The sequence below is a fragment of the Dermacentor albipictus genome, chromosome 7 (assembly GCF_038994185.2).
Source record: "Dermacentor albipictus isolate Rhodes 1998 colony chromosome 7, USDA_Dalb.pri_finalv2, whole genome shotgun sequence".
Lineage (NCBI taxonomy): Eukaryota > Metazoa > Arthropoda > Arachnida > Ixodida > Ixodidae > Dermacentor > Dermacentor albipictus.
This window is the reverse complement of record NC_091827.1, coordinates 123,340,795-123,363,848: the sequence shown is the minus strand read 5'-3', so window position 1 is coordinate 123,363,848 and position 23,054 is coordinate 123,340,795. Positions and strand designations below refer to the sequence as shown.

The window sequence follows — 23,054 nt, the reverse complement described above, 5'->3', positions numbered from 1 at the left end:
GGTGCATCATGTGCGGGTTCGCAATCGGTTCTCGAGGAAGTGACGCTCGAAGTACCGGTTGACTTCCGCCTTTGGGTAACACACAGTCGTAAGAGACGCACCATGTATACTGCACAGTGCAACATGTTCGGGTTCCGAAGTGGTTCTCGAGGAAGCGGCGCTCGAAGTACCGGTTGACTCCCGTATATGGTTAACGCCCGGTCATAAGAGGAGCACCATGTATACCGCATAGTGCAACATAGTGCCACAATATCGCCTCCCAAATCACCATAAACGCATTCTTGGATAGCAACCGGGTTGGTGTTTCATTTTTGTTTGCTGCAGCTACATTACAGCATTCGCTAAGATACTTCCGTTTCAGGAATGCTGCGAGATAGTCGCACTCGTGCAGCTGCCAGCACATACGACGTAAACACGGTTACTCGCGGCCAGCAGTTACGCGTGGACGTTGTACTGACTGTGTCCAGCCCAGCAGCTGCAACATGCAGTTTACGGCGCGCCCGTGAAGAGGCTTTCAGGCACTCGACTGCCGCAACCTTTCTGCCTGACACGCTCGTGGTGCCGCATGTAATGCATCACCGGGACGCCCCGATACAACAAGTGGGTGCCAGCGGGAGAAGGCACCGCACAAGCCGGAAGCTGGGACACTTGACCGCCGCTCGGCGGCACCTGTCCGCGGATCGATGGCGGCCGCCCGAGGGTGGATTAAAAGCGCCCGCGGCCGACCCGCCCAGTTGTGCGTCACGTCACGGAGCAAGCACGCCGCGTCCGCCTACCGACCATGGCACGGGTGAGCGTTGTCCGAATCGTGGCTCAAGGGGATCGCGAGCATAGGCGTCAACCAAAGCTTGCAGATAATTTATGGAAGCGTGGGAATATTCGAAACTCGAATGCGGAATTGTGTTAGTAAGTAGTACATGCAGTGTCAACAAAGGAAAATTGTGTTCAGTTAAATACTTTTCGGATGCCCCATGGGAGCCTTATTTACAATTGGATCAAGCGGCAAAGTAAACTCTCCGTGTGAGGCATCGTGCACAGAATGGCGGAAGAATGTTGATATTCCTGCTAATCATGTGAACATTGCTTTGGCTAATCAGGGGCTTAATTCAGAAATGCTTCCGTTCCTACATATTCTTTGTCATTGGCCAGGATCCTTCGCTGATATTACGTCCAGTATCGAGATTGGCTGAAAATTTCTCTTACAAACAATTCTAGCATGACGAAAGTTTTGTTAATTCGGGCCCAGATATGTAAGTGCAAACACGTAATATACCTTGTTTTAGTGGCGTTGACGAAACCATCAACCCAGTTTATCACGTGTCCAGTAGGCACAAGATGAATTCGATATTGCTCGAGTCGAATTCGTTTTCGATTCTAATAATCACTGTTCGTAAATTGGTAAAAACTTTTCTCGTAATGCTTTATGTTAGCTTTTTGTAAACACCGATTTATAATGTCGAATGTAGTGACAGCAAAATTGCCAGTGAACTGGAATGGGAACATCAACTGTAAGAATAGTTATTCGTACAAAAAGAATGAATGCTCAAAAATATACAACTTAATTTCATTCGTAAATAGCACAATCGTATTTGTATTCAAATCTGCCTAAAAATTACTATTCGCACACCCCTCAATATAGGACTCTCAGGCGCGTCTTTTAGCTTGCTCTAGAGAAAAGAAAGTTTCTCAATGATCATTCCGACGGAGTCTACAACATTACAGGCGCGGGGAATACTACTATTGCGGAAGGCTAGAGATCTTTCCAACAATCTTCTACACCCAAAACGTACCATGTATGTCCTACAGTGGCTCAGTGGTCTATGCAATTCTGCCTTTCCGAGCACGTGGTCATTCGTTCGTATTTCCCGCAGCGGCGGTCGCATTCGCACGGGAGAGCGATACGAACACCCTCTCCTATAAGGCGCACTACCTGAACCTGGCTGTAATGATTCAGGAGGCGTTCCAAAACATTGGGAATTGCGAAACTATGCAGTTCCATGGCGTTCACTGCCACAAAACTAGGTCACATGTTTCGCTTTTTTTCTGTCTCTTCCTGTAGAAATGCGTGAGGAAGTGTAAGACAATTTTTTTCTTGTTTACGTTACTTCATTAGGTCAGCTTGATTTTTTATTTGATCATGTTTTATACAAGGCTTTTAAAGACTGACAAACATTTCTGAGATTTCGCTGTGGCTGATAGTGGAATTCGATTCTGTCGAGTGGTTTGACCTAAGAAGCTCAGATTGTTTGCTGCAGAAATCTAAATGCATATTTGACATTTACCAAAATGTCAATGTACTACTTTGTACTACTACCATTTTCAAAACTTGTACTGCTTTTGAATTCCTTCCAATGATCTGGAAGGAATTCAACAGTACTACAAATTTCGGTATAACCGCCGACAAACTTGCGGCTAAGTACGCTGCTGTTCCACTTACTTCTTTAACAAGATCCCAGCTGAAGCAGTAGAGGAGAGATAGGACAGGAGGGCCACTGTACGCTGCCGCACATGTTCAGAATCATGTCTTAAAGGTGGCGCCACCTTCGGAATTAGATATGCTTCGTGTAATCGCTAGGTTAAGTTCCTAAATTGCTCCACGCGCTGCTCCACATATTAATTCACAGACGCATTATTACAAAAAATTTCAATTTCTCGTGCAACGCACGTTTACCTTTCGCGTAGCCCGGTTGCCAAGGTGATGTTTAATATGCGATAAGAAAACTAAACAACTCGCGTATGCTTTTGGGAGTTTATGCACTCGCCACACGACTGCCGCAAAGATGCTGGCTGAGAGCAACAAGAGTATGATTTTCGTAAATTTTATGTCAAACAGTCTGCTTCTTTCAGCATCACCTAAGTTTCCACAGGGACGCACACAATCGGGCTTAGCTTTACGAAGGCTGCTCTTTAACGGGCATCTTATGTCGTGGTTTCTATTCTGCAGTGAAAAAAGGACGTGGTGGGGCGCCCGCGCTTCTAACGCAAGCTTCGACGATAAGCAACAATTTATACGGCCGGCCCTACACTGCGAAGCGAAACGTATCGCTTTTTTTTTTGTGCGGAGAAGGCGATTTCCCCGCAGCTGTGCACAAAATTTTTTTGTGTTTCCAGACGTTCATGAAGTTTTTGAAAGAGTAATATTGCAGTTACTGCTTGTCTTTCCAGCGAGCGTCCCGAGTGCGGCAGCTTTGATGCCTTCTTTGCATGCGAGGGTTTATTGACCGGTTGATATAACGGAAGCTTGCGTACTGGCGAGAGGCCTTCGGTAAAAAAAAAAGAAAAAAAACTGGAGGTACATTCACCGCCATGGCTGCGAGTAGTGGTGCTACAGCTAGCATTCAAAACACACTGGGCGTGTGTGTGTGTGGCCCAGCGCGGATTTGGACTGCTGGTAGCTGCACTATGCCATTTCTGTAAAACGTTAGGGTGCTTTGTCACAAAGTATTAGGTTTTGCTTTTCTAACAATGCTAATGTTTGTGTACTCCTAGGGCTAGATATAGTACACAAACACAAATACCAAAAAAGTGGATGACAAAACGGCGTCGCTGGAGCTCTATTGGTAAGAGTATTGTACGCTTAATGAAAAGACGGAACTTACATTCCTTTCTAGGGGTGCTTTGCCAGTTTAAATTTGTTAGACACTACAGAAGTTTTCAAACTTGACTGAGGCATATAATAACGTACTCAGCACTCGAAGCGGCTGGCATTACCTCCACTACATGCATAACCATCTAATTAATAAAACTTCACGAAGAAGTTTTAACTTAATAGTAATGTGGGTAGTTACGAATTGTAACCTGAGAGTTTGCTGGGCATATCCACTTAAAATCAATTCTCAGAATGACATGTGTTTCGAGATGTGCGCCATGGAGCTTGCGGAAAATTGCAGTTTTCTTACCCTTACAAGTTTTTAACAAAATGTCATTTATGCATTGAAGCTCGAACGTTACTGCAAGTTCTGTGCGTTTCGTCGCAAAGATTAGGAAATGATATATCAAAACTCGCGTCATACTAAAATTCCTGGTTTCATCCCATCTCACGGGCTACAATTCGTAAATATCCGTATGTGTCATAAAGTAACGAATCCAATTTTAATAACCATCTTTTAAAATATTAAAATGTGCATTTAGATGTTTCGTGCAAGAAATTAACGCGTCTTCGAGTGATCCGCTTCAAGTAATAGAATTATGTTATCTGCCGTCAGCGATTTAAAAAAAAAAACATCCTAAGAAAGTCTAACACCTTAAGAAAGGCACTACAAGTAATGAAATTGTCTGCCTAAATAACCAGGACAAACCTGCGTATTTCAGCACCATCACCCTTGTCGGAACTCATTGATGAATTGTCTCCTTGTTTACAGCTCTTGTTTTTGTGGTTGTGCCTCTGTTACTTCTTTAATTTTTACTACGAGAGCAGTGAGAGCAGGAAACTGAGTCGCGTGTCCATCCTTTCTCTGGCGCGGTTGTCACGCCATCGTCGTTGTGCCACAAACACCGCAGTCACTTCCGGAATTCAGTCACTCAATCGTTCCACCAATCAACCAACCAATCAATTCATCAGTTACTTTAAAAAAGCAGTTCGGGGTGCCTTAGGCGAAAAGCTGCTGTAAACCACTTGAAAGTGCTTGAGGGACCCAGCACTTGACAGCGGTCTTATAGGCCAGATGTGTACAAATGTACGCTAGCGCAATACAGTAATAAGGAAAGTCCATAAAAAGAATAGCATATTAACAAATTAAGAATTACTACGTATACAACGAAGGTAATTATTCGATAAATACATGGATTCAGGCAATGCTTAGTACATTAAGTGAACATAAAATGTTGGACATGAGCACAAAGCACAATAAACTGCAAATAACCATAGACACCATGCATAAAGCTGGCAATCACCATTCTAATCACCATTCTAATGCAATGGGTCAGATCCCCGTAAGAAGACAAATTTATTTAAATCAACCATACAACGCACACAACCGCATACGCTTCAATAAAGAACAAGCTCTAAACATGCATCCGAACCATCAACGAAGCATTGCAGGATGTATAAGCGTTGCATCATGTTCGGTAAGGTTGATAATGACAGCGGACTGCATCAACGTGAGCAACTGCCTCGCCGCTCCAGTTCGTGTCGCTGCGGCGCTGTCGAATTTGCCATAATGTCGCCGAGACCACTGTAGCCGCTTACTGAAGAAGAAGGGCAATGCACAACTGCAGAGTATCAGCGTCAATAAAGAAAACGCAAGCAACGACTCAACGACCCTTCTCAGAGCGGGGAAACAGCGAGGCGACTAGCGGAAAGACGCCATGCCGCTGCGTCCGACAGCGACCATCCAGGGATGGCTGCAACGCAGAACAAGCGCGGGAAGCCCGGAATACCCAGCATCACCGGGAACAACGCGCCACACGCCACAGAGAACATCGCATACCGATCTCTGCCAACGAAGAGGTGGTTTTGCAATGGCTTCTCTAAATTAAGTCTAATTCAACTTTATTAACACCTAATGTCGTGGGTTCGACTCTCGCCAAAGGTCCAGGGCTTGAGTGCCCTATCTCTATCTCAATTGTGGCTAATTAACGTCCCTTTATTTAACAGCAATGGTCGCGGGTTCGCGTGCCGTAATGAACTCTAGGTCAATTAAACATGTCTTATAATGTTTGCTATCGAACATGCTAAGCGAACGACCGATGAGGGTTGATAAGGGTTTATACTGGTCGGACGAAGTTCCATACGGTTGATAATGAGACCAGGCTGCGTGGTGAGCAAGTGACACATTGCTTACGCATACGTAGACAACTACCGGAGGAGTTTCGGCATGAATTTTATTTGTAACAGACGAATGGTATTTAAATTTACGCAACATTCTGATGACACAGAAAAGGAAGCAACAACTCAGGTCGCCAGCAAAGAGCGGATTGTATATAGGGAATTTATCTATTTCTGGAAGAAAGTATCTACTGCGTGACAGACAAGGCAAGGGTATTATGACGTCTCCATTGGAGCAACGTTTGTTTGGCCCGAGTACTCGGCGTCGAACCAGCACAGGCACACACCCGATGATGATGATCACACCCGAAACTGAAAATGAGGATCAATTAAGGTAGTATGATGATGATATAATACAGATAAAGAAGACGAGGAAATAAACACCCACGATAATTTCCCGTCGACGTGTAAGCGGCCATTCTGGGCGCAGGTCAAGGTGACGAAGTACGCCGCGTGAAGGGTTTCATGCTGGAGACGTCAACTTCGGTGCTGCGACAACGGCGGTCTGCTGCAGCGTAAACATAAATCACGTAACAATTGACGGGTTATGTCTGCTCCATGACTATGTATGGCCCGTTTAATCACGGTTGGAACTTGTCACACAAACCAGGAGTGCGAAGGGGCGTCAATAGGAGTACCTCGTCACCAGGTCGGAAGGACACAACGCGATGGAATGGGTCATAAATGATATTCCGGTCTTCTCAGGCTGTTGTGTTAACACGGGCCCGCTGGCGACACTCAGCGAGTCGTGAAACGAATTCTTCGCTGGACGGTGTAGGTGGGTTGACAGGAACATCGAAGGAAGAAACCTCAAGAAGGGAAGTAGGCGACCGTCCGTAAACTAGGTAAAATGGCGAGTAGCCGGTGGTGCGCTGAACGGCCGTGTTGTAGGCGAAAGTAACGAATGGTAGAAGCTTGTTCCAATTTTTGTCGTCAGGTTGAATATATATGGCGATCATATCGGCAAGTGTGCGATGAAATCGCTCTGTCAAGCCGTTCGTCTGTGGATGGTAGCTCGAAGCTGTTTTGTTGGTGGTACCACAGGCATGCAGGACTTCGTTTAAACGTTGCGAGAGAAAAGCTTCCAGCAATCCAGCGATTACTAGCGGGAGTAACACGGAGGGGGCCGTAAAGGTCGATACCAACAACCTCAAATTGTGCGGTGGGACACAGAATAGGTAGTAATTCACCGGCAGGAGCAGAATCAGGGAGTTTGCGACGCTGACACAGAGAACAAGCACCAACGTAACTCACTACGCTAATAGAAAGGCCAGACCAATAGTAACGGCTTTGAGTGCGATCGTAGGTTCTATGGAAACCGAGATGGGCAGCCGTCATGTCATCGTTAAATTCTTCGAGGACATGGGCTCGAAGAGAGCGTGGAACAACGGGCACTTAGCGTTGACCGTCCGCGTGGTAAATGCGCCCATACAGCACGCTGTTGCCTGGCTTTAATTGTGCGAATTGGCGTCGAAGCCGCACGTTAGGTGGGCGAGACGTGTCAGAGAGGTGGTTTATCATACGCCGACAATATGGGCCAGCCCGTTGGCGAGACGCGAAAGTCTGGAGGAAGGCGGTCTATGGAGGCTAGGGAAGAAACCGGCGTAAAAGTCACATCCGAAGAGCTGCTTTGCGACGGAGTTGTCGAGATGTCGAGTGAGTGCGCAGAAAGCGGACAACGAGAAAGAGCGTCAGCGTCTTGGTGTTTTTTGCCGGACTTCAGAATAATGTCCGAGTCATACTCTTGGACGCGGAGAATCCGGCGACCCAGGCGTCTGGTCAAGTTCCTGAGCGTGGAGAGCCAGCATAAGGCACGGTGGTCCGTAACAATTGTAAAATGAAGCCAGGGTCGAAAGTTCTGTATGGACCAAACAACAGCCAGGCAGCCCTGCTCAGTGGTCGCATAGTTCTCGGCATCGATGAGTGCGCGGATGGCGCATGCAACGACTTTCTCTCGGGAAGAGTTGTCGCGTTGTAGAAGAGTGGAAGCGATGCCGTGGCCGCTAGCATCTATACGCAAGACAGTCGGTGCAGGGTCATCAAAATTGCAGAGCACATGCTCAGACGTGAGGGCGCCCTTGAACCTCTTAAAGGCTGCTTCACATCCTTGAAACCAGAGGAAGGGTACACCGGAAGCAAGTAGCTTGTGTAGCGGCGCAGTGATGGAGGCACAGCTCCGTGCAAAGCGGCGGAAATAAGACGCCAGGATAAGGAAGCTTCGCAAGTCTTTAGGCCTTTCTGGGCGAGGGAAGCGAAGGACCGCAGCAACTTTGTCAGGGTCAGTACGTATATGGTCCTTGCTCACGACACGCTTTTTTAAATTTAATTTCATTTATTATAACCCTCAAGGCGAAGGGCATTACAGAGGGGGAGTGGCAAATACAAAAGAATAAAGAAGACAAATACAGTTGGTTACATCAGTGCTTAAAAGGCACCTGTATCTACAATATTAGCTAAGGCTTCACGGAACTGTTCATATATAGTAAGGCTTACAACTTCAGCGGGAAGATGGTTCCAGTCACGTGAGGTTCGCGGCAGGAATGATTGTGAGAAGCTTTTAGCGTTGCAAGACAAAATGCAGACTTTGTACTGATGATCGATGTGACGGGATACATAAATTGGATGGAGGATGAGGTGATCTCGTAGAGTGTGATGATGGCACAACTTGTGGAAGAAGGCAATACGAGACACTTTTCTGCGAGATGCCAACGATGGGAGGCAAAAATTAGATTTAATGTTAGTTATACTCGCTGTTCGGTTGTAGTTAGCAAGAATAAAACGTACAGAGTTATTGTGAACCATCTCGATGTCACTGATTAGGTTTTCATGAGCAGGGTCCCATACCGGAGTCACGTATTCAAGTTTGGGTGGTATTAAAGATTTACATAGCAAAAGCTTCAAATTAGCAGGTACGTTGAAAAGCTGCGCCGTAGGTAGCCAAGGATGCGATTAGCGTTTTGAATCATGTTCTCAGTATGGAATGACCAGCTGAGGTTAGAAGTGATCTAAACACCAAGATATTTATATGAAGAAACTGATTTCAACGAGATGTCAATGTAGTACGACGGTATGGTAGATGTTTTCCTTGACACACTCGTGACTTTGCATTTGTTAATATTTAGCTGCATTAACCATTCATTGCACCAGTTCCCTACAGTGGTAATGTCCGTTAAGTAATTCAATAGCGTTAGCATTGGCAATTTCTCTCAATGTGACGCAATCATCAGTGAACAGATGGATATGGGAGTTGATAAGCGAGGGAAGATCATTATGTAAATTAGGAACAATAGGGGTCCAAGGACGGAACCCTCTGGAACACCTGAACTGACTTCTGTAAAGGCGGAGTTAGTGCCGTTAGCATTAACAAATTGGGAACGGTTGAGAAGGAAGCACTCAATCCATTTGAAAAGGTTGCAGTCAATGTTAAGTTGTTTTAGTTGGTGAAACAATAGTTTTTGACGCACCTTGTCGAATGCTTTTGAAAAATCTAAGTATATACAATCAGCTAATGATGATTGGTCAAGAATATGGTGTAGTCCATGTGTAAACGATAATAATTGGGTTTCACAGGAGTAAGATTGCCGATAACCGTGTTTTGTTGACGTAAACAATGAGTTAGATTCAAGGAAATTAGCCAGGCTGGTAAAAATAATAGGTTCAAGCCTTTTACAGCATGTACTCCTGAGATAGATTGGACGATAATTATTAGAGGATGCTTTGCTGCCGGACTTATACAATGGAATCACCTTGCCTATTTGCCACTCATTAGGTAGCGTACAATGGTCAAGGGATTGCTGGAATAGTTTGGGTAGTATGATAAAAGAATAATGTGAAGTGCATTTTTAAAAAATTTTGAGTGAATACAATCGTATCCGGGAGCATAATGAATGCATACTCCACCAATAAGCTTACTGGCACCGGACGGAGCAACAGTTATGAAGGGCATGTTAACATAGTTAAAGTGCTGTGTATTTGGCATATGTTCGCTAGATGTGGCTGTGAAATTTTCTGATAATGTGTGGTTTAGTATGATGGCAGAAAGGTGTAAAGGAAATTGGAACACCGGAAAAGTTGGTTAAAACAAGGCTGTCGCCAGTCGATGAAATATCTGCACGCCAAAATGTTTAAACTTTGGTGGTAAGCACTGAAAGGAGAACATGGGGATGGAAGCGCCTTTTCGCGTCTTCGAGCGCTTGCACATATTGCGTTTGACGCCGCAGTATGCGATGCCCAGCGTTTACTTGTGGGTGAAAGCTTTGCAATGCAGTAGAAGCACTTCTTGTTTTTTGATAAACGCTTAATGTGATTATTGTACCAGGAAGAATTTGTGTGAGTTGTAATGGCGCGTTGTGGAATGTACTGCTCAGTTAGATGGGTGACTATAGCTGTCAGCATGTTCCAATTAGTTTGTTCACTATAGTGTTCAAATATAAAAGGAAAACGCCGATAAAAGAAGATGGTGCATTATTTATGACCTGATAATTTGCTCTGTAGTAGTCTCGTATTATGTTTTTCTTCTTGTTAGTTTTCGGATGGTCTAGTTTAATATCGAAATGTAGAAGCAAGTGGTTGCTAATTCCTGGCAGGTACGTTACAGGCGATACTATGTCGGGTCGATTAGTTAGGACTACATCTAGTGCATTCGCCATGTCAGCTGTTATTCTAGTTGCCGGAGTGCACATCTGCACGAATGAGAATAGGGAATACACAGCTAAAAAGTAGCGAGCTTGAGATGAGAGTGGGGATATTAAAGGGGGTCGCTGTTCCTTGTTATGTTTGGTAAATTAAAATCGCCACGTAGAAACAGCAGTGATGAAGGAAAGCGTGTTGCAACGATGTTAACAGCGTCATCAAGTTCGTTACTAAAGTTAGGTGACGACGAAGGTGGACGGTAGCATATCCCTATTACAACTTTCTGATGATTAAGTTTTATTGCTGGCTATACTAATTCTAGATCAGTCTGCACGTGTATGCATGATGATGGTGTATCATTGCAAATTGCGAGAAGCACGCCGCTGCCTCTCTGCGTGCTACGATCACAGCGACAGAATGAGAAGCGATGAGCATTGACGAAGATATCAGCGTCGCAGAGATGCGCAGTGAGCCATGTTTCCGTCAGAGCGATTATTTCAGCGGAACATGCATCGATTGCTGATGTGAGCGAGTCATAATTGTTAAGGACGCTTCTGATATTAGTAAAAAGAAGCGATACTGAAGCCGAGGGTGCCTGGCCACTACCGCTCACTCGTCCCTAGGAAATGTTGGCAGAGATAGCGGCAGCGGGCGATCTGGCATGTACACTTCTCGTATCAGTGCAAATGACAGTGGCAGTGATAGGGCCATACGTGTAAGATTTCTTGTTCATAAGCAACTTGTTGTGGCGCAGTTTGTGATTTGGGGAGGCAGGTTCGGTTTTGGCAAAGTCGAGCAACTTTTTTCGCGCCAGACGTGTTGCGACCGAGTAATCTTCACTGATGGTGACCTTAATTTCCTTCAGGCTGTTGGGTTTGGTGAGTATTAGGTCTTTTGCTTTGAAGCTCAAAAATTTTGCAATGATAGGACGGCCTTTGTTAGGTGCGAAACTTTCTAAGCGGTGTGCGCGTTTGATTTCGGGAGGGGGAAATGGGGTCAGTTAGGCAATCACTAAGAAAAAAAGTCAATTTTTTCCTCAGTCGCCTGCCAGGTTTCATCGTAATCTGGGATGCCACAGAAAATTAAATTGTTACGCCGCGACCTGTCGTCAAGATCCTGCCGCAATTGCAAAGTTGCGACCAGTGCGGAAAGGTCCTCTGTTTGAGTGTGAACGGCGGCAATATTCTGGCTAAGTTCGTCTAACCTTTTATAGTTTTCCTCTAGCTCATCTACACGGTTCTGAATCGCAGTGATTTTGGTTTCAATAGATTACTGTCCAGCTTTAATAGCTTTAACGTCAACCGCCAATTCCGTTTGTGTTTTAGAACTATGCAGCGAACGGGTGTGTACGTCCTTTACCAAATGAAAAAATAACTTTCCTCTGTTCAGTGGGATCGGAAGGTAAAGATTGAATGTGTAAAAGGGCTACGGAGTGGGGGGTTGTGAGTCCAGGGTTGCTTTCAACATCACCCGCGCGCAACAACAAAAGGCTCATAGAAAAACAATCACAAAAAACTTCTCGCAACACTTGTGGGCACGGGAACAATAATAAACAGACGTTATTGCTCCTTGGACCTTAATAGATCTGTTGGCGAAGCGCCATTTCTTCGTATTGAGCTAAAGGCCAGCGTCGGTAAGGCACGTGAGAATTTCATCCGAGCGTTGCAGGTGCTGAGGAAATGTTCATGGAAAAACGACAATATCATCCAGGTAGCAGAGGCAACTTTTTTATCTCAGGCGCACGGCATCAATCATGCGCTCAAAAGTCGCAAATGCATCGCATAGCCCGAAAGGCATGACAAAGTCCGTCAGTGGTAGCAAACGCATTTTTTTCTTTATGATCTTTGTGCATGGGAATTTGCCAATAGCCAGAACGGACAACGAGGCTTGAAAAGTATTCGGCGCCTTGAAGCGAATCAAGGGCGTCGTCAATATGTGGCATTGGATATACGTCCTTTCGAGTGATCTTATTGAGGGCTTGGTAATCGACGCAAAAGCGCACGGAACCATCTTTTTTGTCGACCGAAACAACAGGAGATGACCAAGGGCTAGCTAAAGGTCAGATGACGTCTTCTAGCATATCTGCGACATTGTCTTCTGCGATTTTCCGCTCGGCCAAAGATACGCGGTATGGGCGTCGGCGCACTATAGACGCTTCGTCTGTGTGAATGCGATGCGCTGCAACTGTTGTTTTGCCTAAAGCCGACGAATGGAGATCAAAATAATTTGCATGTTTGTTCAACAAAGCAGCCAGCTGCTGCATCTCTGAAGGTGGCAAGTCACTGCTGATGGCTGCAGTAAGGGCGAAGGTAGAAGCAGTAGCACAAGTAGAAGGGTCTTTGGAGGGTATAGGTTTAAGGGGCACGACGCACACAAGCCCTGGGTCGGCCGCGCAAGCCACCGGGGTGCGTTGCGGAAGGGGAATTTTCCCCGATGTTGCGTTCGTGGCGGTGACAACTGTAAAATCGAACCCCGCCTGGTGCAAAATCGATGCCTTTATGAAGGCAACGGTAAGAAGGCAAGACCGAGACGTCACCATGGTCAATATCGTTTGATAGAATGGTAACAATTCGATGTCGGCCAGGAGGTAGTTCGGTATTTTCCGCAGCGATCAGGCGCACCGGCGTGTATGTTTCTTCCCCGGTCAGATGCAGGGCGCGTCGCCCACAAAAAATGGCCGCGGAAGCAGAAGAAAGAAAATCTCACCCTAAAATAAGTTGAGCGCACGGGGACAACACAGCGAACTGAATATGGGGCAGGATGTCATCGATTACGACGCGGGCAGTACATAAAGCGGAAGGCCGAACAGCTCCCCCTTGGGCTGCAGTTAGCGTCCGTCCATCGTAAGACGTCGCGACTGGTCTGAGGCAGGAACATAAATCAGCATGGATAACGGAAATTGTCGCACCTGTGTTCAACAAAGCATCAACGGGCACTCCTTGGACAAACACCAAAAGCATATTGGACGGGCGCACTGTAGGAATTTCAGTCCTGTTGACGTGTGCAGTTCTTCCTTCAAACAGTGCATCGCTTAGTTTTCCGGACTAACGGTGCAGTTGAGTGAGACGGGCCGTAGTAGTGACGTGGGGCGGCGTCCGGCTGGATGGGCCTCGGTCGTTGCGTGCGGAGATGTATAGCGGAGCAGTGGTGAAGAAAAGCGCCGGCTTTGGAAAGAGGATCCACTAAAAAATTTTCGTTCAGACATTTCGTACCCCGACGCTCGTCCTGCGGGTGCTTGTGGCAGAAACGTCAAGTATGGCCACGATAGCCGCAATAATAGCGCGTGGATCGTGGCGGACGCAAAGGCGGGTAGGTGCTAGGTGCTCCGGGAGTCAGTGCAGTCAGATGGGCCGATTAAGGCTCAGGCGGCATGGACGTAATGTTCTGTGGAGGCGTGGCAGCAACGGACGCGTACGTTGTTAACGGCACCGTTGAGTTGGCGTTACCTGGAGGCGAAGCAGCAACTTGCGCGTACATCGGTAGCGGACGAGACACTGATGGTTGCACGTACGCGGAGTAGGTCAAGGAGGCCAGTTCATCCCAGATGACATCAGGGAAGGCCGCGCCAGAAGGCGGACTAGGGCACACCGACGGCGATGACAAGCCAATTGATCGTAATATCCTTGCTCTTATCATGAGAAGCAGTTGTGGGTCCACCGTGGAAGAATAGTCGCCAACGTCCGGCTGAAGGCGAACAGACGCTGACACGTTCGTCCAGGCGCTGTCCCGTTGTGATGATGTCAGTGATTGCAGCGGGGTTCTTGACGTCAAGGGCATTGAAGGCGACTGTTCTATAATGCCTTTCATAATGTGGCGTACTTTGCCTGACTCTGAGGTAGATGAACTCACGCGGCGGCAGAGCGCAATAACATCCTCGATGTGTAAGACTCGCCTGGCTGTTGTTGGCGAGGGTTTGCTTGGCGATGGTAGAACGAACCGTCGGGGTACCAAATACATGGCGGAGCTGTTGAAAATGATGAACGATCAACGTAGGATGGTGATGGTAATATACAGATGAAGAAGCCGACCGTAATAAACGCCCATAGTATATTTACATGTGGCCTCAAGAACAGCAGACAAATTCTCTCATCAATACGTTCGCTCCAAGCTGAGGCCTGCCTTTTTCTTTACCATATCGCAGAAAATGAGAAAAGTTGTACCAAGTTTGGCAGAAACGTGGCGTGTGCGCAAACCATCTTTTAGGCGAAGCATTCAAGTACCTATTAAGGAAGAGAAACGCTAGCACAGGCCCTCCAACGTCCACATTGATGTAAGATATATTCGTAATCTGGTTACGTATCAAGTATTTTTGCTCATGACGGCCCTCTTAGCGTTCAATGCGAAATGATCAGAATCTAGATAAACATTTTGCCTTTATTCTTTTTACACAAATGGACTTTATTACGGAAGCGTATAGGCAAACCCTAGAGAGTGTCTGAAGAAAACTTTTCTTTCGGTAAGCCAAGAATTCGCAGAATACATGAATCTTACGTTGAAGCTTTAAAATAGATGCAAAATACTGCAGTGTAGGAATTTCAAAGCGAATTAATAGATCCATTCGAGTAACAAGAACAAAATATATTGTGCACAAGTGCATCAGCTAGCGACATCGATTAATTTTGGTTAAACCGTGGTTTTAGTGAGCAGTCATTGGTTTGTGGTCTATCGTCAGAAAAAAAGAAAGAAAAGTAGTAGAGTACGGTTAGTTTTTGATAAAGTCAGGTTGCATAATTTGACAATTTCCATATGGTGGAGTGAATGAGTTGATAGTTAACGCGGCCGCGGTAGCGCATGTTGCCTATAGAGGTTGGGGACTTTATTGTCCGTCACACAGGTAGTATTTCGGCGGGAGCGAAACGCCGAAATGTTCGCGTACACAGGTTTAAGCGCCCGCTCACGTTTGTCAAAAGAAGGCTCCGAAGCCCCGCACTGCAGCGTGCTAGATAATGCTTCGTGCAGCCACGTGACATTCAACCCCGAAATTTGCCTTCACTATGAGCAAACTTCCGGTAATAACTGACAGTCTCAATACATTTAGTTATTTTAAGCGCCCATACAAGCAAACTGAAGAAAATATCGAAACGCCAGTGAAAAACCCGAGTATTTGTTGTTGGATTCCAGCCTTAGCTAACTAGAGAAATTTGTCCATTGGCTTACGCAAAGCCTGAGGTTACTGAAAGGTGTTGCTCCTGAATTGATTGGTGGAAAGAGTGAACCATATTATTCGTGAGGATATTAAGGCTAGGCGCCCCAGTAATCAATTCCGCGACTCGAAACACGGCAAAACGGAGTATCCTCATGACATCTCCGATTATGCAGCGACGCCACCGATTCAATTCGCACAGTGTAAGAGCGACAACCCACAGCAAACAATCAGCCTCGCCTGGTACCTGGCGTCCCCTGGGAGAAGAGGCGACAACGATAGTGGAGAGCGCAACGGCGATCCGGCCAGTGCCCACACAAACCGCCGCTGCGACAGGAACACGCGTGTGGCATGCGAATCGATAGAGCGAAAAGCCACGTGCTCCTCCACGGGAACCGGAAAGTACAGGACTGACTCGCTCACAACGCAATAACAAAGCCCCGAGCCGCAATACCTCCCAAACTTTTGCAGGACGAAACAAGTGTGTTCCGACGCTATGAACCAACGATGCGGCGCCAGCGCGCCAGCCGCTGCCATAGAAGGTGAGCAAACACGGCGCGCACGGCGTGTCAACAGCCATCGACGCCAGCGCGGCGTTGTTTTCCTTTGTATGATGCGGACGACCAATTCACCTCCGCCGGCTGGACAACCCGGCAAAATATTTTCGCGCAAAAAGCACAATCGATTGCAGTGGCCGCGCAGCATATGCCGGCGCTCGGAACACGACCGCGGTAAAGAAAGCCGCTGAGAGACTCCCTGCTTCTCGGCAAGCTCTATGCAAAATGTACGGGCAACAAAAACAAAACATGAACGCAGGATGAAAATTTCTTGAGCTTAAAGGGATAGTGAATGTCAACGCTTGATCAGTCTACACTGGCAAAGCATTTTTTTTTCGTTGAGAACTCTGTGCTATTAGCATAGGCGCATACTTTTCATTACGGCGATAACGACGAAATGAATGTACCGCAAAAGACAAGCCAGACGCGCGCGGTGCAGTGCGCCCACCACTCTTGCCGCGATGTGAATAAGCTCACAAGGCTTGTCATTGTGAGTCATGCAGGCACAGAGATGCTAAACGAAGAGCATCCCAACGAAAATAACGCTTTGTTCACCCTGTGGCTGTTGGTTATGTTTTTATAGAACCACGATTCTTGAGAGGAACCACAACCAACTTGTGTTCTCTTCAGCAGCTAATCATAGATATTATGGCAGCGGTAGCGAAAAACAGCTTGGAGGACGCTTAAGCTTCGCCTTCAAGAGTGGAGCGTGATAGTGTTATCGCACCCCGTTCACACCGCCCACTGATTCGCTCGGCATGCACTTGAGCCACACAAAGACGAAACGTGCGCCTAAGCAAGCGGAACGAACCAAAGAACTCGGTGTTTCGGAGGGAGAAACGATCTACGCGAGCCAAGCGTCGTGATCGGCACGGACAGCCGGGCCGTGACGTGCCATGAAGGCGGACGCGCTCATGGGGCTGACGCCTCGATGGGATCGTCCTCTATCTCGCTTGGGAGCACCACGCAGACGCATGACTCCTCGCTAGCAGCATGGCACACATCGCAGGGGAAGCTTTCCCACCAGACGCGCTACGCCGCAGCGATCACGTCAGAGGCGTCCCGCATTGGACGCTGCACCTAGGAATCGCGCTGTGAGTGGAATGAAGAGCCGCGTCGCCTAAACACGAGGGTTCGAGTGACGCACGCTGCAAGTCGGAAGGGGAGAGAGTGCGAAAACTTATTAACCGGAAGGGTATTGGGGCATCCTTGCACCGGTCACCGCACGGCCCCAATGCGCTCAAAGGAGACGAAGGGGTGAAGCGGGCGAGTGGCGCGCCACCTGTCGCGGCAGCGCCCTACATTGGGAGGAGGGGGTCTTCTGTGTTTGCCGCAAGATGGCTGTGCGTGTGCGCCGCGCGCAGAAGAAACATAGCGAAAACGTACTTCGCTACTCGTCTAACTGCGTCTTCTGTAATTTACATGCTCATAATTACCGATATACACCGCAGTATAACTTTCTACAGCCCGTTTCTAAGGCAAAACCGCATTCACTAGAGGCGCTTTTGTCCTACTTTGAACCATCGAACTTGTGGCTGAGTGTTCGACGAATGCCTGCTTGATTATTTCTCTTCGATTTGTTATTTCGTTTTGATAGCACATTTCCGTTATCTCTTTCGACAGAGCGTGCCTTTTTTCATCACTGAGCGCGCGTTTGGTAGGCGTCTCTCCGGACCACAGTTTTTCGTTAGGCGCCCTTATCACTGCTCCACGGTGCATTTCTTCGTCTATTGCCTCGAGCTTAGTTTTAGTCTCTTTAATTTCTTTTGTGAACAATCCCGGCTCGTAGCACTCCGTACTTAGCATAAAATCTAGGGCACTCTGCAGCTCTTTAACTCGTTGTTTTTCTTTTCGCCGAAGCGCACAGGATCTATCAATAGCGGCTATTTTAATATCACATTTGAACTGCTCCCATACTTGTGTAAAACTTCCGGAGTTACTTCGCAGCATGTTCGCTATATAATCCTTGACTTTAGTCACGTACTCTTCATCTTCCAGTAATTTATCATTAAACTTCCACAAGTCCGAATTAAATTTCGCAGCTATTCTCTTCGTACCGATTGTAACCATGACTAAGCAGTGATCACTAAACGAGACATAGATCGTTTGGTAGTCAGAACATAACAGCGAACATTCGACAGGAACATATATACTGTCCAATCTAGCATGTCTGCCTCCCTGAAAGTGAGTGTACATTGCCTGGCCTCGATGCGTCGATATCAAGCCTACATCTTCATTGTCGTGCTCACCTACAATTTCGGAAAGTAACTCGGCGCTACGATCTCGAAAGGAACGGTTTGTTGTCCTATCCTCTGGTCTACAGACGCAATTGAAGTCGCCAAGCAAGATCACCCGCCTTTCAGTAAGCAGGACAGGCCTCACCTGTCGGAAGAAACTCTCCCTTTCAGCAATTGCATTCGGAGCGTATACACACAGAGCTCTCCAAGCCCCTCCAACCGATGCAAAATCGCACATTACAAGACGCCCACTTTCACACGAGAACACAGTATCAACAGCCCCAATACCATTTCTTAAAAAAATAACGCATCCACCCGCTCTTCCAACAGCATGATATACGCAAACGCTGTATCTGCTACGATAGACAGCCAGCATTGTGTTTGTTTGTTCTCCTTCTTCAATTTTAGTTTCCTGAACCGCGAGCTAATCTATTTCGTTTTCTAGCAGAAGGCGGTTCAGTTGCAGTTGCCTTCTACGCGCCGACAGGCCCCTTACATTAAGCGTAGCAACACGTAGCCTGGACGTGAGGTTGGTAGCCATCTAAGGAAAAGGGAGACGCCGATCAGCCTACTCACACATCAAACAGGGTGAATCCATATCCGAGATTAGATTAGAGATTAGAGCCGAGATTAGAGGGTGACCTTGTGCATGCTCTGGAAGCCAGTATTACGGCTGAGGAAATTGAATCAGCGATTCTGGAACTTAGTTCAAACAAGTCGCCTGGGCCAGATGGTCTGGGTGCATTTCTGTATAAAGCCTTTAGAACCGAAATGGCAGTCGCACTTGAAAGGCTGATTAGCGAATTCTATGAAATGAAAGCAAGTCCTCCATCCTTCCGAGCGTCCCACGTAGTACTAATTCCTAAAACTAATGATCCGATTAAGCTACAGTCTGTTGAATCATACCATCCCATCATCTAACAAACGTAGACTATAAAGCTCGGAATACATGGAGCGTTTTTGAGGTGATTTTCGCCTCACGGCGCCGATTTGACGCCCGACGTCGAGAAAAACGCCCGCCGCCGCCGATCAGGACCGGCTAGATTTCGACGCGGCGCGCACGCGTCTGACGCTACCGGAAGGGCGTGTCGGAGTCACTTCCGTCTGTTTTTGGCGGGAGCGGCCAGCCGTCTCACCGTTCCTTGCCATCCCTTGAACACTTCGCGCGCGTGCGCTCAAACACTGCGCAATCTGGGGCCGAATCTTATAACGGTTCGGAATACGAAGCGTTCGCTTCGCCACTTACGTCACTTGATGTGCCACTCCCAAGCCGGCGGTGCAAGAAGCGGAGGACGCGACCAATAGATGAGAGGGTGCCACCTCTGAAGTGTACGTCACTATATGACGAGCTAATCGAGGAATTGCAGAATGTTTCTGCTTGCTAAACAAATGTAAAATATAAATTTAATATTATACGCCAAGTTTTGACGTATAAACCTGTGGTGCCGGTCGTTTACGCAATGCAGAAGTAATTTATTAATGTCATTCTTTTTCATTCTCAGCCCACAGGCGGTATCGTAAGCGTAAATGAGTTGGCCACGGAGTGGGCAGAGCGCAGCGCTATGTCGTCTGCTACCAGGAGCTCGCACGATGCATGCAACACGAACGCACTACCAGCACTTCTCAAATAGATAGCGCGACAAAACCGTGAACTGGTTCTTAGGGACACCTTTACTAGCCGTCTATATCAGTTTTCCTTCTTTTTTCGCCCTTCGTCATCGGCTCGGACATGACTCGCTCGCCGCCGCGCTGCCGCTATCCCTGCGATCTGCCCCACGGCGCGTCGCGTGATAGAAGCAATGGAACTTAAATCGAAGATTACGGTATACGGGCCCTGCGTTTCCTGCGCGAAGTCAAATCGAAGAGTGTGGTGCTGACGGTGCGCGCTGTGCCGTGAAATTGAGAAACAAAGTATGGCACTCCCGAAATAGAGAAAAAAGGGCAGCCAAATAAGAGAGCTCTACAATACCTTCCCGTCATGACTGTATAGTTTTATCAGCCGAACGAAGGAAGCGCTGAACCAGCCTAGGTTGAACCCTTCTGACAGCTGAACGGCGATCTGCGAGCTATTCACACTGGCGATAGCACTGGGAATTCGATCTCACCATGCAAATATCTCCTTGGCATTGACTTTGAAGCTGAGGTCACGGGAAAGCTGACCCAGCCCTTCAACGGGCCAACACAGTAATTGCGAGAGCAACTTTGTGGACAATGTCGGCAGCAGGAATCTAGGCAATTCCGACGAATGCTTCGCGTCCGACTGAGCTCTGGGAGCTGCAGGCCAGTGGCAATGAACCCCAGCGCGCAATATTCCTTCCTCTGCGTGGAATGGCCACTCGTACGCTTGCACCCGAGTCTCCTCCATTTGATAGCGTAGCCTGCAAAAGGTCTACTTAGACAGCCAGCAAGGGCGGTGCAACTCACTATCCGTCACTTCTTCGAAAGCGTATCGTATCTCCAGCCGTGGTCGACACCGAAAGAGCAACGCCAAGCAGACGACGAAGGCAAGTAGTCGCCTCCGAAGCAACCAACACACGCGCGCGCGACGCCCGCGTGTCTCCGGGGGCGCGCGACCGGCGCGCGCGGCCAGGGTCACAAGCCAACAGCCAAGCCACAGCAACGGAAACCAAAGCGGACTACCCCTTCGCCGGTTCCTACGACCGGTTCGCTTTAAGATGATTGACATATGCGTGACGTATTCGAACATTGCGATACCGCCCCGCTGCCTCTGACGACCTGTGACGTAATCAAAATTTTGGCCAATCAGGTGAGGCCAAAGGAACGGTTCCCCAAGCGAACCGTTATAAGATTCGGCCCCTGCACACCCGTTTCAGTCGCACAAGGTCACCAGACGAAACATTTCCGGCCAACTCTCTCCGCTGAACATCCACAAAAATATCGATACAATACTGAACATACCTGGTAATGTGTACAGACATATTAGTGGGGTATGTATTGCATAACTTATTAATTATAACACAAGCAAACAACATATAAGCATTGTTCGTTCATTTAGTGGTAGCCAAAACATTTTTGCCTTGTCTGGCCACACTGCGGCGGCGTTCGCCGCTCGTACGCCTCATGTAGCCTTGCCGGCGTCCCGCCAGCGCGTTTTTTTTTTTGGCGCGCAATAATCGCAGGAGAAAAACGCCCCATGTAGCCCCCGCTTAAGATATTCGTGAAGATTTCAGCTCGACGCCTTCAAAGTCTTATTAAGTCACTTGTAGGGCCACATCAGACATGCGGCATAAAAGGCAGGTCAATCTTTACCGATGTTCACACAGCTAGAACTGTCCTTGATTGCTGTGACGGAATGTATGGGCGCGTGGCCATGTTGCAATTAGATCTGCACAAGGCGTTCGATAAAGTCGTACACGAAGTTCTGTTCTCGATCCTAGACCATATCAATGTTGGAACAGTTATTACAGAAGGTGTTAAAATGATCTACAATGGTTGTATAGCGAAGGTGATAATTAATATGCAGTTAAGTGATGGTATTCCTGTGCAGTAGTCTGTGAGACACGGCTGCCCCTTATCCCCCCTGCTTTTCGCTCTCTACCTCGAGCCCTTTTGTTTGCGGCTGCTGAAGAGCCCAAACATCCGGGGTTACACTTTTCATAAAACTGAAGTTCGAGTTTTAGCATATGCTGATGATGTAGCAGCGTTTTGTACGGACCATGACAGTGTTAAAGCAGTTGTACAAGAGGCTGTAAAATTTTGTACTGCAAGTGGAAGTGCTATTAATTGGAACAAGTGTCTTGGTTTATGGCATGGGAATTGGAAATACAAGCCTGAGACTTTTTGTAACATGCAATGGGCGGTGACTCCAGACACCTACCTAGGTGTCCCCCTCGAACATTATCGAGATAGCATAGAATATAGGGACAATGAAGTAGTGCGGATGAAAACCCAGACCGGCAAATGGGGAGGGCATAAATTTTCAGTGTTTGCAAGAGCCACCATGTGTAATTAGTTTTTAGTCGTTAAATCTTTTATGTGATGCAAGCGTTATGTCTGACGAGGATGTCTGTGCAAAAGCTGCATAGAGTATTAGCGATGTTTATATGGGCCTCAACATGGGAAAGTACAAGTCGTAGTAATCTGTTCCATAGAGTGTTGAATAGGGGGCTGGGGTTGTCACATTTGTTCCTCAAACAGATTGTAAGCAGGTTTTTTTTTTGCGTGATCAAAAGGATGCTTTTCTGAGAACAATGATTCAAGCTAGACTGCGCGATTCATTGCTTGATTATTTAGTGTCGTTGATGTATACGGGGACAATGCCTTTAAGTGCTTTTTTGCGTGAAGTGGTCGTGTCTTTACGAATACTAAAAGCAAGATTTTCTAGTGAATATCTGGCCGCTGTTACTAGTAAGAAGCTGTACAAAGATCTTGTTGATGTATTGTTGCCTGTACCGTTGTATTGTACAGTATTTGTTGTAGGTTCAGAGCGAGATGTTCTTAAGAGAGTTAAACGAATGCCGATAAGAGCTTCTGTTAAATCTTTCTTTTTTCAACTACATACAGGCACTCTCACAGTGAAACCGTGGCTGCAAAGCAAAAACATTTTTGTACCTTGGTCTGTGAATTGCTTTATATGTAAAAAACCGGAGACGATTGAGCATATCTTTTTGGACTGTCATGACGCAGTGTTTTTGTGGAATATTCTAAAACGTAGCCTTAAAAAGGAATTGCCGCTAAGTGCTTTCGGGATACGCTTC

General features: G+C 47.1%; 1 protein-coding gene across 2 annotated transcripts in view; it reads left to right on the top strand.

The window, feature by feature from the left end:
* The first annotated feature begins 748 nt into the window (after positions 1-748).
* Positions 749-23,054, top strand: part of LOC139047606 (uncharacterized) — a 61,630-nt gene continuing 39,324 nt past the window's right edge. The window contains exon 1 of one of the 2 annotated variants that reach the window (XM_070521468.1): positions 749-790. In XM_070521468.1, coding sequence (XP_070377569.1) covers positions 782-790 — 9 coding nt within the window. In that variant the 5' untranslated portion in view covers positions 749-781. Of the gene's footprint in view, positions 791-11,170; positions 11,278-23,054 lie in introns of those variants that run through there. The other variant, XM_070521467.1, reaches the window with a different exon arrangement.